Source organism: Hydra vulgaris, chromosome 03, assembly GCF_038396675.1.
Source record: "Hydra vulgaris chromosome 03, alternate assembly HydraT2T_AEP".
Classification (NCBI taxonomy): Eukaryota; Metazoa; Cnidaria; class Hydrozoa; order Anthoathecata; family Hydridae; genus Hydra; species Hydra vulgaris.
In genome coordinates, this window is record NC_088922.1 from 24,483,556 (window position 1) to 24,499,322 (window position 15,767).

General features: G+C 27.3%; 1 protein-coding gene across 1 annotated transcript in view; it reads left to right on the forward strand.

Annotated features, from left to right (window-relative positions):
• Window positions 1-15,767, forward strand: part of LOC101240745 (leucine-rich repeat serine/threonine-protein kinase 1) — a 228,046-nt gene that overhangs the window by 77,076 nt on the left and 135,203 nt on the right. Inside the window, exon 9 of the mRNA XM_065792720.1 lies at window positions 6,576-7,206. Within this exon, the coding sequence (XP_065648792.1) occupies window positions 6,576-7,206 (631 nt within the window). The remainder of the gene's footprint in view (window positions 1-6,575; window positions 7,207-15,767) is intronic.

Genomic DNA, 15,767 nt, shown 5'->3' on the forward strand with positions numbered 1-15,767 from the left:
GCTACTGCATATAATTTATATTTATAATTATAATATAGCATATAATTTATATTAGTAGAGAGCGTTCTACCACCACACCAATACCCCGTAGGTTGAGTTGGTTGATTGATCAAAAGATGATTGCTCGTTTAAGCAGCAACCACAGTAATGTTTTAGAAAAGAGAAAAAAGTACAATGATGGGACAGAGGATACAACCTTACAATGGTATAATAGAGGCTCAAGCTTGAAAGCTAGATAGGGTATGACTAAATTTACAGTATGTTTACAGAACCAGTCTAAATATGACAACAAATATGATTAAAAGATTTATAAAGGTAGAGAATAGAATCTAAAACTGCGAGCAAAATAAAGAGAGACAACTTTAGCTGGTGCTATCTCTGCAATAGATTGTATATAAGGTTTTCACAAGAGGTTACAACTAAAAAATGATCAGAGTAGGCATAAAGTAGAAATCTTAGTAGGAGCGTTGACATTCATCAGGAATATCAGCAATATTGGAATAATTATTTGCTAAACAAAGTTTTGTGCAGATTAAAATTCACCAGCCACTTCCAGTCCCAATCTGATACAGATTTAGAGTTAAAGGCATTTTGGGCTCCAAATTGATCCAAATCTGTAACCCAAACTGATACAGGAGAGAGATCACACTCAAGAACAGCTGTCTGTTATAAGTGATTAAAAGGTGATGACTTTTTGTCAAGAATGGAGTTTATAGTTGTGTCATTAGTAAATAGGGCCATTGAGATGTAACATTTTTAGGAAGATCCTTAGTTAAAATGACAAACAATACAGAGCCAAGGATGAAACTTTGTTGCACCCTAAAAGTTACCAAAAATGAAGAATAGTGTTTTCCTTTAAGGACAGCTTAATACTGAGGTTAGAAAAAAAAGCTAATTTTAAAAAACTTTTCCAGATATTTCTTTCCCATATGATGCAAGTTTATGGAAAAGACCAGCATAACAGACTTTTTTGAAAGCTTTTTATATGTCAAGAAGAATAGCTCTTGCCTCAACATATCTATCTGATTCAACAAGATTCACTTTTTGTTATATAAATTTGTTAAATAATATTGTATTGAAGTAAGTATTGAAGAGAGTTCTAGACTTTTGGAAAACTTTTTCCAAAATTATTACAAACCACAAATACATGTTCAATATCTGTTGGTGTTCGATACAAAGTAATGCGTCATATTTTCTGCAGATTTTCTGTTCTCTTACTTGTGTGCTTGAAAAGTATAAATTCTGACTTGAGCCACTTAAAGTCTGATCCTCCAAAATGCACCAATTTTCTTCTTTTTGAAGTTGCATATTTAACTCATTTGTAGCAAAGGTTTTCATTAACATTTGTTGACTCTAAAGCTGCAATTTTTAAATCACTGACTCTAAAAAGTTGATAGGCTAGATTTTCTGCAAAAGGTAGCATGGTTTTTAATGTAATGACTGCAGGGTTTCTGAGGCTTCATGATAACTCCAAAACATCCTCATTCAATTGCTCATTTCATCCTTCATTCATTTGCTCACTTTCACAAGTTTTCTGGGTACTAATTATTCATTTCATTGTTTAAATTCAAATAAGAAAGTTTATTTGGAACATGAATTGTAGTAATATTTGTTCAGCACACACTAACGTTGTGTTTTCACAACTTAAATTATTAGTAGCTAATTTAATGGGCTATTGCCTTAAGAAGTACTTTTAGAACAAAAAAGTCTGATATTCTTATTTTGTCTAACGCCTTAAATTTATTATGCCAAAACCAGCTAAATGTTGTTTCATTGCCTTAACCATATAGAGAGCAGAACATGAACCAAGAAACACACAAGACTGGTTTTTAATGTTTTTTTTTCATCACCTCTATGAAGATTCACACTGAAAACTGTCTCATGGTGGTATATTTATCAATGTTCTTTTCATTGTAATCATCATGAACAAATTTCAGTACATAACATTCTTTTGTCTCCATTATCATGCTTTCGAAGCTTGTATCCATCTTGAGATATTGATTGCTTTATATAACTATTTCTAGTGGTTACTCTTATAGATATTCCATCTGCTGCAAGGACTTTAAGAAAAGCTTTAAGAAAAAGGACTGTAATGGTTTCTTTAAGACTTTTTTGGTATATAAATCTTTTATTGTTTTTAGTTGCTTTTCATTTTCTGGTTTTTATGTTCATTGATATTGAAGAATTGGCTAAATTCTTTATAATTTTATTACACCACATTGCGTCTCTTACTAATAAGCAAGTGTGTTTTTGCATTTTGTAGCGTGTTTTGTGTTTTGGTAATTTTGTGTTTTGTAGCATGTTTCCATACTATCAACATACAGTCAAAAACAATACCTATTTGTAAATTTCAAGAAGTTTATTTAATCTTAAACTTTACTTACTGTTGCAATTAACAAAACTGTTAATGAGCTTTTTTTTCATTTAAAGTTGTGCTTAAATAAATAATTAAAATAACTCACTATGCAATAAAAATAAATTGCCAGTGAAAATTTATAAAAGCTAAATATAAATATAAACTATAGAGCTAAATATTCTTAAAGTGAAAACGAGTATAAGTATTTGCAATTTAAAATTTTTAATGGTTTTCCGAGTAGCATTTTCCCATACTGTCGACAAGGTTAAATAAAGTAACTATTTTTAATGTCAAAAGATTGGTTTAATCTAATTTTAAATACTGTTACAAATAATAGTGCTCTATTTTCATTTAAATTTGTGTGCAAATAAATATGCAAAGTAACTCACTATACAATGAAAATAATTTAAAACTGAATTAGTGTGCGCTAGTATGCTGTAGTGGTATAGTGGTAGAGCGCTTGCCTCATAAGCGAGAAGTTCCAAGATTGATCTCCACCATGTCCCTGGTAGTATCGTGCTAAGTTTGTTTCTTCGCATAGCAACCTTATTTGTCAAGGTTCGTGTTTCAAAAAGCTGAGAGAGGGTTGTAACCACAGCTAAAGTAGCCTCCTCATCTGTAGTGGCCTTTTCGGCTTTGGGAAAGTGATTTAACAAAAAAAAAAAGTATAACTTAATTATACTAAAAATGAGAATGTGTATTAATATTTATAATTTAATTCTAGGAACTCCTTTTGAAAAAAGTTTTAAAAACAGTAGAAACAGTTTAGAAAAGACAGCTGTTTGCTGTTCACACCTCTTTACAACAGTGTTTTAAAAAAGTGTACATGCCCAAATTAAATTTTTCTAGCAAGGTATGATTATAGTGTACATTAAAAAGTATTTCACAAAATTCGAAAAGCATGTCCCATTAAATAACAGTTAGTTTTTTTTTAGTTAAATACTTTTATAACTTTAAAAAAAAGTAAAAATTAATTCTAATAAGTTTTTAATTCAGTTATAATTCTTTTTATTTATTTTTTTTTTGCTACCCTTAAAATAAAATGAATAATGGTAAAAACTAGACACTTTTTTAAAAATATTAAATTATAAATAAATTATCAACTTTAATAGATATAAAAATTAACATACAATTAATTTTTTGGGTAATTGTTATTTTAACTATTAGTACTTTATTATACAACAATATATATTATATAATTTAATTATCTTATATTATTATATTTTATATAACAATGTTTATATTATACAATATATTTGTGTATTACATAGTATATATAAATTTATATTTGTGTGTTACATAATATATTGTATAGTATATAACTAAATGTAGTATAAATGTATTCTATAAATGTATTATATAAGTGTGCTCCTTAATCTAGCTAAAAGTTGAATAAAAAATATAAAGTGAGACATAAAATGCTTAATTTGCAGCAACACACTTTGATGCTTGCTATAAATGCTAACCGTATATGCTATCGAAAGCACAATTTCAGTAACAGCTTTGATACTTATGAAAATATTGGTTTTACCGAACTTTAATAATGATAATCCATGCAACTGAAATATGATACATCCTTTGCAACTGGAATATGATACATCCTTATGAACTGGAATAACAACACCTGGAACATAGTATTATTACTACATGGAAAGCCTTATATGGGAACTACTCCTCGCTCCCTTCAAACACATCCACTTGCAGCATCAGGAGTAATTTTCTCTGTCCTAACCAGAAGTAAAAATCTCTGTGAGTGTACTATCTGTAAAGTAGTAAAACCAACAAAACCTTGAACAAAAAGAACTAAACCTGGAGGTAGACCAAGTGTTCTGAAGAAACCATCTAAAAAAATGCGTATAGCTGTATGTAATCAGTGCTTTCAATCCATTGATTCATTACAAGGTCATACATGTGCAAAGGTTTTTGGTTCAACAAACCTTTGTCAGATGATTGAAAACTCCCTGAATTAAGAAGCAGGAGACAAATTAGCTGCAGATCAAATTAGAGCAAAGTTTGAAGAATCAGAAATTGTATCCCTTAAAACAGAAGGGCGATCTTTTACATTTTCAAAAGGATCTAAGAAGCCTACTTCAGAATGGAGTCACAAAGATTTGATGACCATTAAGGTTGATAGAAAGTTGTCTGGTTCCTATATGGGTGCAATATCAAAAGCGATTTGTGTTAAGATTAGAAAAAAATCAATAGCACTTGGGTTTAAAGAGTTCATGGTAGATAACAATGGGTCTTTAGTGGAGTACTTGATAGTAGTAGACCTTGATTTCTATAAATCGGAAACTGAGACTTTAACTGTGCAACCTGTTGTTCTTGTTAAAGATGTGGAGAAATTCATCTGGAAAATGATAGGAAAAAAAACAAAAACAAGACTCTTTTAATGTTCAGTTGAACCTATTTATTGACGATGGTGGAGGTTTCTTCAAGCTTGGAATTGGTACTGTTGATGTGGCAAGTTATTTCAATGCTGATATCACCGAGAGATCAAACTATTCTGAGGGCATTTTTCTGTTGATCAGACAATATTCTTAGGAATAGTCCCAAATATTCAGCAGAATTATGAAAATTGTGCTGTCTTTTTCAAAAGTATTGACTTTAGAATTATTCAATTTACGCTTTGCGCGGAATTTGAAACTACTTAATTTGATTTTAGGACTTCAAAACCATACTTCAAAGTATCCTTGCTGCTTCTGTAATAAGAGTACAGATTGTGTAGATTGGCTCTTCTCTACAGGAGATAAACAAACCTTTGGATCAATTACACATCAAAATCTTGCTTGGAAACAAGGATGTAATTCTGACTCATCACTCAAATAATTTTATAATTTCAAGAACCAACCACTTCTGCCAAGAGATGATGAAACTGAAGTTATGGAAGTATGCAATATACTTGAACTTCATCTCTATACAGAAACAATTAATCTATTATGAATAACCTAGCAACAAGATAGGGACAATAAAAAATGGGAAGTCTTCCTAAAAAGCAATTCCCTTGTCAGACAAAAACTTCATGGTGGAGAGTTTGAAGGAAACCAGTGTAAGAAATTGATGAGATTAACAAATAAGCTTAGGGATGCTCTTCCTGAAGATTGAAGAGGATTTTGTGATGTCTTTGATGCATTCTATACTGTGACTTACTTGTGTTTTAGTATGGATTTTGAAAATTCAGTATGGATTTTGAAAAAGCAATAGATGATAGATAGACTCAGTATGGAATTTGAAAAAGCGATAGATGATTTTCTTGATATTTTTATTACTTTAGAGATCAAAACAAAGAGTACCAAACTGCATATATTATTTTGTCATGTAAAGGAGTTTTGTAGAAGAATGGTTATGCACTGGGAATTTACAGCAAACAGGCAGGAGAAACTATTCAGTCAAGATTCAGTGAGTTTTCCAGATATAAACTTCCGAGTGATTTCTACAAAGAAACATACAAGAGTGATCTATTGCGTGTTATTCTTTCATACAAATCAGAGCGAATTTGAGGCTTTATTATGTTCAGTCTACATAGGCTAACAAACTGTTTAAACTTAATTAATTATTTTTATTGATTTTGACAGGATTCTTTGATTTATTGATATAAAATAAAATGTTGTTTTAAATAATGGTATTTATTAAAGAGTTAGTTTATTAGCTACTTTTCTATGCCTTCAATGATTCTACGAAGTTCATTCTACGAAGTTCATTCTAAACCAGTTGTTTTTCTGTATATTTTAATGAGCGAAAAATACACAAATTTTTCCTCTCACAATAACCACCTTTTTTTTTTCAGGATATGCTTTTTGAATTTTATGAAATAAACACTATCCTGGGGAGGTGTGTGTTATTTGATATTGACACAAAAAACAGCTGTTTTACTGTTGTTGTTGTTGAGCAGTTTTGAAGTACCCTATTTTAAGAATGGGGCAGGTTGTACTGGATTACATGTTACCAATAGCAGGATGATCATAATGACCACTTACTCTTTTCAAATCATTTGATAACTAATTTTTAGTTTTTTAATAAAATTGTCATCAAAAATAAAAACACTTTAAAACACCTTAAGACAAAGCAGAAAACACCTTAATAGATTTAGATGCAAAATGAATGACTTTTGAAAACAACTAAATTTATTTAAAATTTATTAAAGTTTATTTAAAAATTTAAAAATAAAGAATGAGTATGACAATGAGGTAAATTTGAAATTTTTTTTTTTATTACATAGGTGTGATTGTTAATGAAGATGACCTTGCTCTTGCTGCAAGTGAAGTAGGTCATAATTTAAATCCTGTATCTATATCTTGGAAAAATCGACACATAAAATGCCTAAAAGATAAGTGGGTCTTAAATTCAGTGTTAATTATGAATTCAAATAAAGATTTTTTAAAAAATAATATATCTCTTCAAATGAAAGTAATTACGCATATTAATTTATCAGAAAATTGTTTGGAAGCAATTCCTGTTATTATTTTCCAATTGCCTTCGTTAAAAAAGTTAAGTCTTTCAAAAAATAAACTTGATAATTTGCCTGTTTCACATGAAGATGAAAAAATTGATCCATTTATAAACAGCATCAATGAGGATGAGAATAACCTTTCAATGAATTGGAATTGCCCTTGTTTAGAAGAATTAGATCTTCAATATAATTTATTAAAAAAAATTCCAAAAAATGTTTTTGAGATGCCAGCGTTGCAAAGTCTAAATTGTGGAAACAATTTAATATCATCTTTACCGTTTGATATATGGATTGCTAAATCCTTGAAAACTCTAATTCTAGATAACAATCACTTGACAAATTTACCAATTTTTGATGAAAATGCCAAATCTAGATACCATCAAACTCCTAGGAAAAATAGGTTAGTAATTATTTAATTTCTAATAAAACAATTTAAATATAGTTATAATATGATAGTTATAATTATATATATACAGTTAGGTGTACACTCGGACTTTTGGTCGGTTGCCGACTGAAAGTAACCAGTTTGTTAATTTAGGTTGCCCGCCAACTTTTTGAGTTGCCCGCTATTTTGCATTGCAATTTTTTATAAAACTTCTTACATTCAGCAGATTTCTTGCATATTCTAGTCATTTTTCATTATAGAGCTAAATTTAAACTAGAAATAGTTTGCGTAAATAAAAGTAATATTGTAAATTATTGATAACATTCACTTTTCTACTTTCAGATAAAGCACATGACGATATATACGCCATTAGGTTTTTCACTTGAATTGAGCGCTTTTTTTATCAAAAAATTATGCGCTCTTTTTTACAACATATATAACATATGTATATTTTTATATATTGACATATATAAAAAAACAGTTTACAAATACTTTAAAACTCTTTGTTTTTTATGTGTTGTAATTGTTAAGATCTTGTTATCTTGATAATTAATTATCTTGATAGATCTTATTTGTTATCTTTGTTGTTTTGAGCTTAATTGATATTTTGAAAGTGTTTTAATGTATCGCTTTGTAATTAAGTTTAATTTTAATTTACGCCAAAAATTATTTAAACTAATGTAACAAAAATTATTGATTAAATCTAAATTTGGTATTTGACCAAATTTAGATTTAATTAATAGTTTTAAAGATAAAAAACAATCTTATACTTAACATAATCTTTTATTTGTTTATTACAATTTATTTATCTATTTTAATTTTTACTTATTTAATGTAATATTTTTAATAAAGATTATAAAACAAGGATTATCTAAACAAGGTCTGTCAAAGCATTTTTTTGCTTATATTATAAGCAAAAAGAGATTAAAAAATTTTCATGATATAAAAATCTATGATAATCTATGATAGAGAGAAAAATATTTTACATAATGAATTAGTAAGCAGACAATTAGAAAAAAACTTTAATAAAAATTCTAAAAATTTTTATTAAAATTCTTTTAGATTTCTTTTTATAGAATTCATGAACTGAAAAAAAAACAAAAAAAAAACTAGAAATATGTATAAAAATCAATATTCCTTTGATGCTTTGATGTCTTTGATGATTGATAAAAGTCAATATTCCTTTGATGCAATTAAGTACCACAAAATTTGGTACGTCAGGTGACCACGAGTGTACAATTCTGATATATATATATATATATATATATATATATATATATATATATATATATATATATATATATATATATATATATATATATGTATGTATGTATGTATGTATGTATGTATGTATGTATGTATGTATGTATGTATGTATGTATGTATTTATATATGTATGTATGTATGTATGTATGTATGTATGTATGTATGTATGTATGTATGTATAGAGGGAGAGAATTAGTTAGTAGTGTTAAAACTGCATGGATCCACAAGCTGAGACGTTCAGCTTTGGCAGCCCAGTACTTTTTTTTTTCTTTAGGAGTTTTCTTATTTTTTGTAATAAGTATTTGTCTGGACAATAGTATCCAAAATACTATTATTGTTTGAAAAACTCTGTTTAAGAAGAAATAGATTCTTTAACTAACTGAAGCATGAATGTCATTTATTTCATGAGGGGTAACAAAAAATACTGTATCCCGATTTTATGTTTATGACCTTTAGTTAAAAAACATGGGCCAATTCAACTCAACATTTGACTTTAAGACTAATTGAACATACATATTGACAAATTCTAAATTATTTTGCATAAGTGAGTCAGGTCTCTATATTTTCCTCTAAGATTTAAAGCTGTTAAACCTTAATTAGTAGCCTTTCATAACTAAGCATATATTTGACTAAGGGATTTTCGTTGCTCTATGTTGAACTTTTTCGATCATTAACATTTCGGCTAGTTTTGGTAGACTCTATGCTGGAGCTGCAAATTCAAGATGAGGTTTCACATAGGTAGTGTACAAAGTTTTCTACATTTTATAATCTCTACTTTCAAGAATAATTTTGAAAAACCCTATTGTTTTTGAAGCTTCGTTAACACTTACATGTGTTTGATATTTCAACCTCATATCCATTTGTACAAAAATACCTAGATCTCTCTCTAATTCACTGTTTGAGAAGTCATGAACCACTTCATTTACATTCATAATGTATGTTTTTACAATTCTGCGATTTGGATAGCCTAAACTGGTCACTTTTTTTTTTCAATTAAGTTCCATACACCAATCATTGGACTATTTCAAAATATTATCAAGGTCGGTTTTTTGTCAAGGTGGTTGAACAAGTTTCTGCTTGTTTATCAAAGGAGTCTTCGATGGTTATTATTTTGTTATCCTCAGCATGCATTTTAAATGTGTTCCGCACAACTTCTGTCAAGTCGTTTTAGAGTAACACCACTGGTAACTGACACCTATCCTAAAACTGAATTACTAAGAGTAACTCTTTTTTTCTTATTTGTAAGGAAACCTTCCATCCATTTATTTATGCTTTATGCTATATACCATTTTTCTTTAAACAATCTTTTGTGTTCTACTTTATCTAAAGCCTTTGCAAAGTCAAGATTTATTTGGAATAGCGGTGTCAATATTATTGGTCAGAACAAAACTAAATGGTTAAGAATGATGTCCCAAATAAGGTTTTCAAACATCTTACAATTTACAGATGTTTAGGATACTGGTCTACAGAATATTTAAATATAATTAAATTTAAATCTTGACATTATTTGCATTTTTTTGATTAAATAAAAAAAGCTATAAAATTATAAGTTCTATTAACATCTATATACATGACATATATATGTCATGTATATAGATGTTATGTTATGTATATAGATGTTATGTCATGTATATAGATGTTATGTCATGTATATAGATATTATGTTATGTATATAGATGTTATGTCATGTATATAGATGTTATGTCATGTATATAGATGTTATATCATGTATATAGACGTCATGTATATAATATAATCGCATTAACAAACAATCATCATTTAAATTGCAAACCATGCACTCGTCACCAAGTGTTCTAAAGCATAACATTAAAGAATTAGAAAATTGATTAGTAAAAATGTTGTATCTAAAAGTGCTGTTTCAAGTTTAGCTGACTTGTCTTCCTTCTTAATAAAAAAAGATGGAATATAAAAAAAAAGAGTTTTTATATTTGCATCATTCTTGAAAACTTACTAAATTTAATTCTGATAAGTACTTAGTAATTATTTATTAGGATTACTGGGTTATTGATAAATATTATCAGACTTATCAGAACTTAATGAGTTTAGCTGTATTAATCGAAAACTTATCAGGATTAGTCGGATAGTCCGAATAACTTGCACTTAACAGGAATAATAGGAATTTAAAGAGTTTCCTAGTAATATTAGCCGGGTTTTTTTTTCTCAGGTACATTGTATATAACAATATACCCGAGATAATATACCTCGGTATATTATCTTGCTATATTATTATGTATAATACCTTATATCTCGTTCTTAGCAGGAATAAAAGATTAAAAAAAGGATTAAATAAGTTTTATTTTTTGTTAATGTTAAATTATCATTGTAATACAGTAGTGGTGTAGTGAGATAGTGCTCGCTTCATAAGCGAGAAGTTCCGAGTTCGATCCCCACCATATCCCTGGTAGTACCACAGTCAACTTAATTCTCCACATAGTGGCCTTGTTTGTCAAGGTTTGTGTTTTGGAGTTATAGAGTTGAGAGAGGTTTGTAACCACAATTAAAGTAGCCTCCTTGACTATTGTGGTATTCTTGACCTTTGGGAGATGAATCAAAAAAATAAAATTGTTCAACTTGTTTCATTCTGAGCAATACTTTATTTATATTTATATCGCGTCTCAAAACAAGAACAATTGACAATTTAATTCTTTGATCTATATTAGTTGCGTACATCGCTTTTAAATACAGTTTTAAAATGTTTAAACAATTATTTACATATATTGTCTTCTTTTATATTTTTTTCATTTTTTAATGTTATAAATGAAAAAAAAAAATGTTTTATAGTATTAAATTTTTATGATTAAATTATTATGTGGCTTCCATGATCATCTTGTAATTTTTTAAATAGCTGAAACAAGTTTTTAATTGATGACTATCGATAAAAACACAACTATTGTATGGAAAGTTTTTAAATAATTAAGTTTTTAAATACTTTTGTATTTTAAAACTAGTTTTAATTTTTCTGAACTTTTTTACGTAGGTTTTGGTATTTTTGTTTATCCAATTTTATATTATAATTTTATCATTAAATAAATTTTTATGCAAAAATTTTAAATAAATTTATATCGATTTAAAATTGCATTAAATATGATATTTATAGCTTAAAAACGTCGTCAGAAATAAGTGAAAAATCTAATTTAAATCGATAGCTTTTAGATAAGAAACTTACTTGGCTTGCCAATTTCAGTTGAATAGAATGTTAGTTAAAAGAATTGCAATATGCTATTTGAGAATTAATTTAAATAAGCAATAAAGGCATTTATGGGTCTGAGTGAAATTTGTTGACCACACTAGGCCATTGCTTATTTAAGCGGCCAATTTAAACATCTAGTAAATTTTGTATTTGTAAATTTTAAAAACCAAGTTTCTTATCTAAAAGCTATCGATTTAAATTAGATTTTTCACTTATTTCTGACAACGTTTTTAAGCTATAAATATCATATTTAATGCAATTTTAAATTGATATAAATTTATTTAAAATTTTTGCATAAAAATTTACAAATAAAAAATTTTATTACCTTTTTTTAATATTACTTACAAATGCAAAAATTAAATTTTTGCATTTGTAAGTAAATAAAACATAAATTATATATTTCATTGCAAGTTTCATTTTTGATTTTTTTCGTATTTTCGGTGTACTTTACCAGCAAACTTAGTTTAGTATTTTTAATTAGCTTAATAAAAAAACGTTAATAAGTTATTTTAAAATGTATTATTAATATGCAAAGATTTTTTTAACTTTCCTAACTTAAGATAAACAGTAAAAATGTAAATAAAGAGTTTTTGATTAATAAGAATAAATAAAAAAAGAAATAAAAATGAATTAAAAAAACAATTCATTAAACATATTGAAAAATCTAAACTTGAGAATAACTGATGTTAATTAAAAAATAGAGTTTTTTTTTAACTTTTGAATAAATGATCTAACTTGTTAATGAAAACACTTTTTTTTTCACAGAAAAAAAACATTGTTTTCCATCAGCTTAATTTATTTCTTTAATGCACGTACTTATTACTAGTTACATTTTCTACGTGTTTAGCACAACACCTTTCTGAGTATGATGTAAGTTTTTTAACAGCTAACACCCAGATCCTAAACTTTTAGCATAGATATTTTAATGAACAATTAAAAAAATTAGCTAAAAAAACAAACAAGATGTGCTACTTTTTAAAAAGATTTTTAAAATTTATGAGTATTGGTGTTAAGAAAATAATCTTTTATCAAACAATGATAAAATTTTATAAATCTTCGAAAAAGTTAGTAACCATACACTGTGAACAACAGTAACCGTCAGGTTTGAAGTTTCCCCTCATCAGATTTTATTTTATATATGCTTAGTTACATATACAATAATAAATAATTAATTACTTAGAACCTCCAGTAGAGTGGAAAAATGCATGAATATCAAAAAATAAAATTAATACTTTTTAGTTATATAAATTATCCGCCATTTTCAACAAAATAACTATAATTTGTAAGCGGTTTTTATTTTTAAACATTCTCTGGTGCACAACGACTTAAAGTGTGAATAAATGGAAGTCAGCAATATATGTGCTGTTTGTTTTAAAACCTTTGGTAAAAAGTCATCAAACCTTCATAAAATAATCAAAGCTATTGAAGAAAAAATAAAAACTTTTATTTGGGATAGCTATGATCAGAGTTAGTTAACCATCATAAAGTTATTTGTAGCAATTGTTATAAAAACCTTTATTGTTTAGAAAAAAATGATACAAAATACCTTAATAAGTGGCTAAATGAAATTTCTCTGGTTAGTTATTAAACTGAATTAAAAATTATATTTATGGCTAAGCGTTTAATTACTTAAATTTTTTTTGTTTTTTATTAATTTTGTAAAAAGAAAGAACTGTCTCAATGAACCTCCACAAATTTGAAAGTAAAGTTATTTAGGCTGCTTATTTTAGCACTTAAAATGCTTTCTGAATAATGTGTTATACTGTTTATATTATTAGTTTGTATAGTTTTATATAAATAGAATAATGGGTTTAAGTATTCTTTTTTTATTTACAAGGTCATTGAAATTCGGTTTTGCCATAACCATAAAAAGTAAATTATTCTGAATTAAGAAATGTTTATTTATTTTAATAAACTGTCAAGTTATCAGAAAGACTTCAGATGTTTTAGAAATATTAAAAGATAACAAAATTATTACTTCTGAGTTAAATAAAGAGAAAAATGAAAGGATGTGTTTAGTAAGTTTAATATGTTGTGGTATTGTTAAGTCAGGAATTGTTCACTTTTGTGGGGATGTTCAAGCTGTAAAAAAATTAGTTGATGCAGCATATACATTGGGATCAGCAAGTGCAGAACGTGTTGCTTTAAGTACCCTAAAAACTAAAATGCAAAATGAAAATATTTTTATAGGTGAAAAATTTACAATTGCTACTCATGGGAAACCATTGACTATTGTAGCTGAGACTATGGACAAAAAAAGTGATCATGCAAATTTAAATCAAGTATTATTTGGAACAATTATGGAGCTTGTAAAATGTTTAGAACTATCCCAGTGTAAAACCAAAAAAATTTGTTCTATATTTAGAAAGAGTCTTGGGTTTCAAAGTAGTATTGAAGGAAATATATTTGAAAAATTTGAAACTATTAAAGCTGAAATGAATCAATATTTTTTATGCAAAGAAAAAAGTTTTTTAAAAGTCTCAATAAATGTTTTTAATCCGCATGATAAAACAAGCAACCAACCTGACCTTGATGATGTTTGAGTGAAGCGTTCTTTTATTGTTGCTATTATAGAAGGAATATCTGAACACAATAGTTATCTTAGGAAATTAGTTGATTGTCCTAATCTTTAAAATATTAAGTATACTGTTGCATTTGATTTAAAGTGTGCAAACTCAATGTTTGGCATTACAAGTCATGCTGGAAAATATAGTTGTTTGTGGTGTGAAGGAGAGAGTCTTTGGTACTGTGGAGTAAAACGAACTCTTGGTTCTCTTGATTACATATTGAATACAGTAAATTAGTAAATTAGTTGATTACATATTGAATACAGTAAATTAGTAAATTAGTTGATTACATATTGAATACAGTAAATTAGTAGAAGCTGGAAAACCAAAATCAAAGATGGCTAAAAATGTAATTAATAAAAATGTAATTAATTAATAAAAATGTAATTAATTAATAAAAATGTAATTAATCAAAGAGTTTTAGAAAATTTAGTTCCAGTACCTGAGTTAGCATACATTAACTGGAATAGTTACAACTTTTGGAAAGCTTTTATCAAAACTATGGCCTGGCTTTGAACAATGGTTAAATTCAAATTGTATATTTTTTAGAGGTTACTATGGCATTGGGTTTGATGGCAATAATGCCAACCGACTTTTAGATAAGTTAGATGCTCTTGCTCGTGATATTGCAGATAAATGAAAACTTGATTTGTTTCCAGTTATTGAATGTTTAAGAAAGTATAAAGCAGTAAAACAAGCTACCTTTGAAGAAAAAATTATGGTGATATGGAATTTAAGACAACTTATGCTAATTTAATGGAATATATTAATCATTACTTTGAAAATATTTCTTTAAATATAACATGGAAAGTTCGTATTGCAATTAACCATATTATACCATTTCTAAAATGTACCAATACTGATTGTGGACTTGAAATTTACTCAGAACAAACAGGTGAATCTGTTCATCATGAGTATAAAAAAACATGTATTAAGTATAAGAGACAACAAAACCACTCTGATTATGCTAAACAATTGAAGTCAAGTGTTGTCGAATTTTCAGCATTTAATAAATAGTTAACATGTTTATAATTTAAGTTAATATATTGTTGACCCAAAATAATGTCAAAAAGTGTTGCTTTTAAAGTATTTTAATAACATGTTAGATACTGTTGAATAAATATCGATAAAATATAATACCATTTATGTATTCTAAAGCTTAGTCTAGATATTTGTTCACATTAAATACATTTCTTATATTTTGTTGTTATTGTTTTTTACCTAATTTTTTTGCTATGTTATCTGTTGGAGAATATATGTTCAAACACTTTTTAAAGGATTGATAATATAAGTATACACAACTATTAGGTTAAGGCATGTGATAAATTTTTTTTCTTCCAAAAATTATGTAAAGTATATGAACTTCAATAATATCACCTAGGTACCGCCCCTCCCCTTTTAATCTTAAGTTAAAATGTGTAAAATTTATATTTTACCCATTTCTATGGAGGTTCTCGATACCCTTACTTAATTTAACTACTGTTTTATTTCTTAATAACAACAACAACAAAAAAAGGGTGTTGGAAGACTTC